Below are 1,197 nucleotides of genomic sequence, written 5' to 3' on the forward strand. Positions count from 1 at the left end.
GTAACAGCAAAATCAATCCTTGAAGGATGTAGATAAAAACCATACGGATAACAATCGAACATTCTTTTCTTCTTTCATTCACTAAATTAGTGGTTTGGGAAATTTATGTGGTAGTGACTTTTTTTTTTGGTTGCTTTGGCGCTTAAATTTTGTTTAGAATCCCTCCATGGCCAACAGATATGATAACGACCATCCTTTTTCGTGAGTGTACTTTGAATGCGTTTTAGAGTTTCTTCATCATCATTATCATTTGGAGACTCTTGAATTCCTACTGATTCTAATCTCCAAAAATTTTCTGGTTCTGAATTAATATTAGCCCTAAGGGCACATACCCAATTTTGTGAAGGAATGTTATTTTGACAAAGTTTACTTACATCTCCACTTCCGGCAATCATGGGGCCAACCTCCGGCAATCATAGGGCCTTTTCGCCATTGTGACTGTCTTTAAAACAGATCAAGCATTTCTTTAGCAATTTGAGGCGATTCCTTCTACCATTAGCAGTTGGATTCGCTATCCTAATGATCTCGATTGCAGAATATGCACGACCTTCTTTTACTTACGGTGAGTTGTGATGAATGTTGATTGCTTCGAACTGCGGATGATAAGGGTCTTGAATTGCTACGTAACATCGACAGTGCTGGTGTTCCTCCAGGATTATATCTCGGTTTTTGTCCTAACTTGTCGATTGCAAGTTTAGTGTCCATAAAAGTGAAAAGATTCGGACTATTTTTGACTTGTTGGGTTACATGGATATTTATTAACACCTATATTAACACCTATCTTACATTTATTATTCATTGCTAGATGATACGGAATGTTATCACCTGTGAACGATTTGCATATGATACTGATCAGGTGGAACATCGCTCCATTTGGTTTATGAAAGAAATGACAATAGTATTGTAACCCTATCTCATATAGTATTGATGATAATAGTATGACAATAAATGGCATGATATTATTAATAACATCACAATAGCGAAGAGTATGACCTATTTTGCGTCCAGTATTAAGGCAAGCTGCAACACTATTTCGACGAATATTACGGTAAATTATCATACTATTTCATGTTATATTTGGAAATTTCTGTTTTGTTTTTTACGACAAAAATAATTCCTTTCCTTTTCTGCGCGCTATACCTTTGCTCGTGTTCATATTGATCGCCAAATGATACGGAATGTTTTGCCATCGGCGAA

At 36.0% G+C, this 1,197-nt stretch overlaps 1 protein-coding gene across 1 annotated transcript; it reads right to left on the reverse strand.

The window, feature by feature from the left end:
• Nucleotides 1-391: 391 nt before the first annotated feature.
• On the reverse strand, nt 392-705 carry LOAG_19161 (hypothetical protein; the record flags this gene model as incomplete). Its single annotated transcript, XM_020451815.1, has 2 exons — nt 392-442; nt 562-705. 2 exons carry the CDS (start codon nt 703-705, stop codon nt 392-394), a joined length of 195 nt encoding a protein of 64 aa, XP_020304378.1.
• Nucleotides 706-1,197: the final 492 nt, after the last annotated feature.

This window comes from Loa loa (assembly GCF_000183805.2).
Source record: "Loa loa unplaced genomic scaffold supercont3.2375, whole genome shotgun sequence".
Taxonomy (NCBI): Eukaryota; Metazoa; Nematoda; class Chromadorea; order Rhabditida; family Onchocercidae; genus Loa; species Loa loa.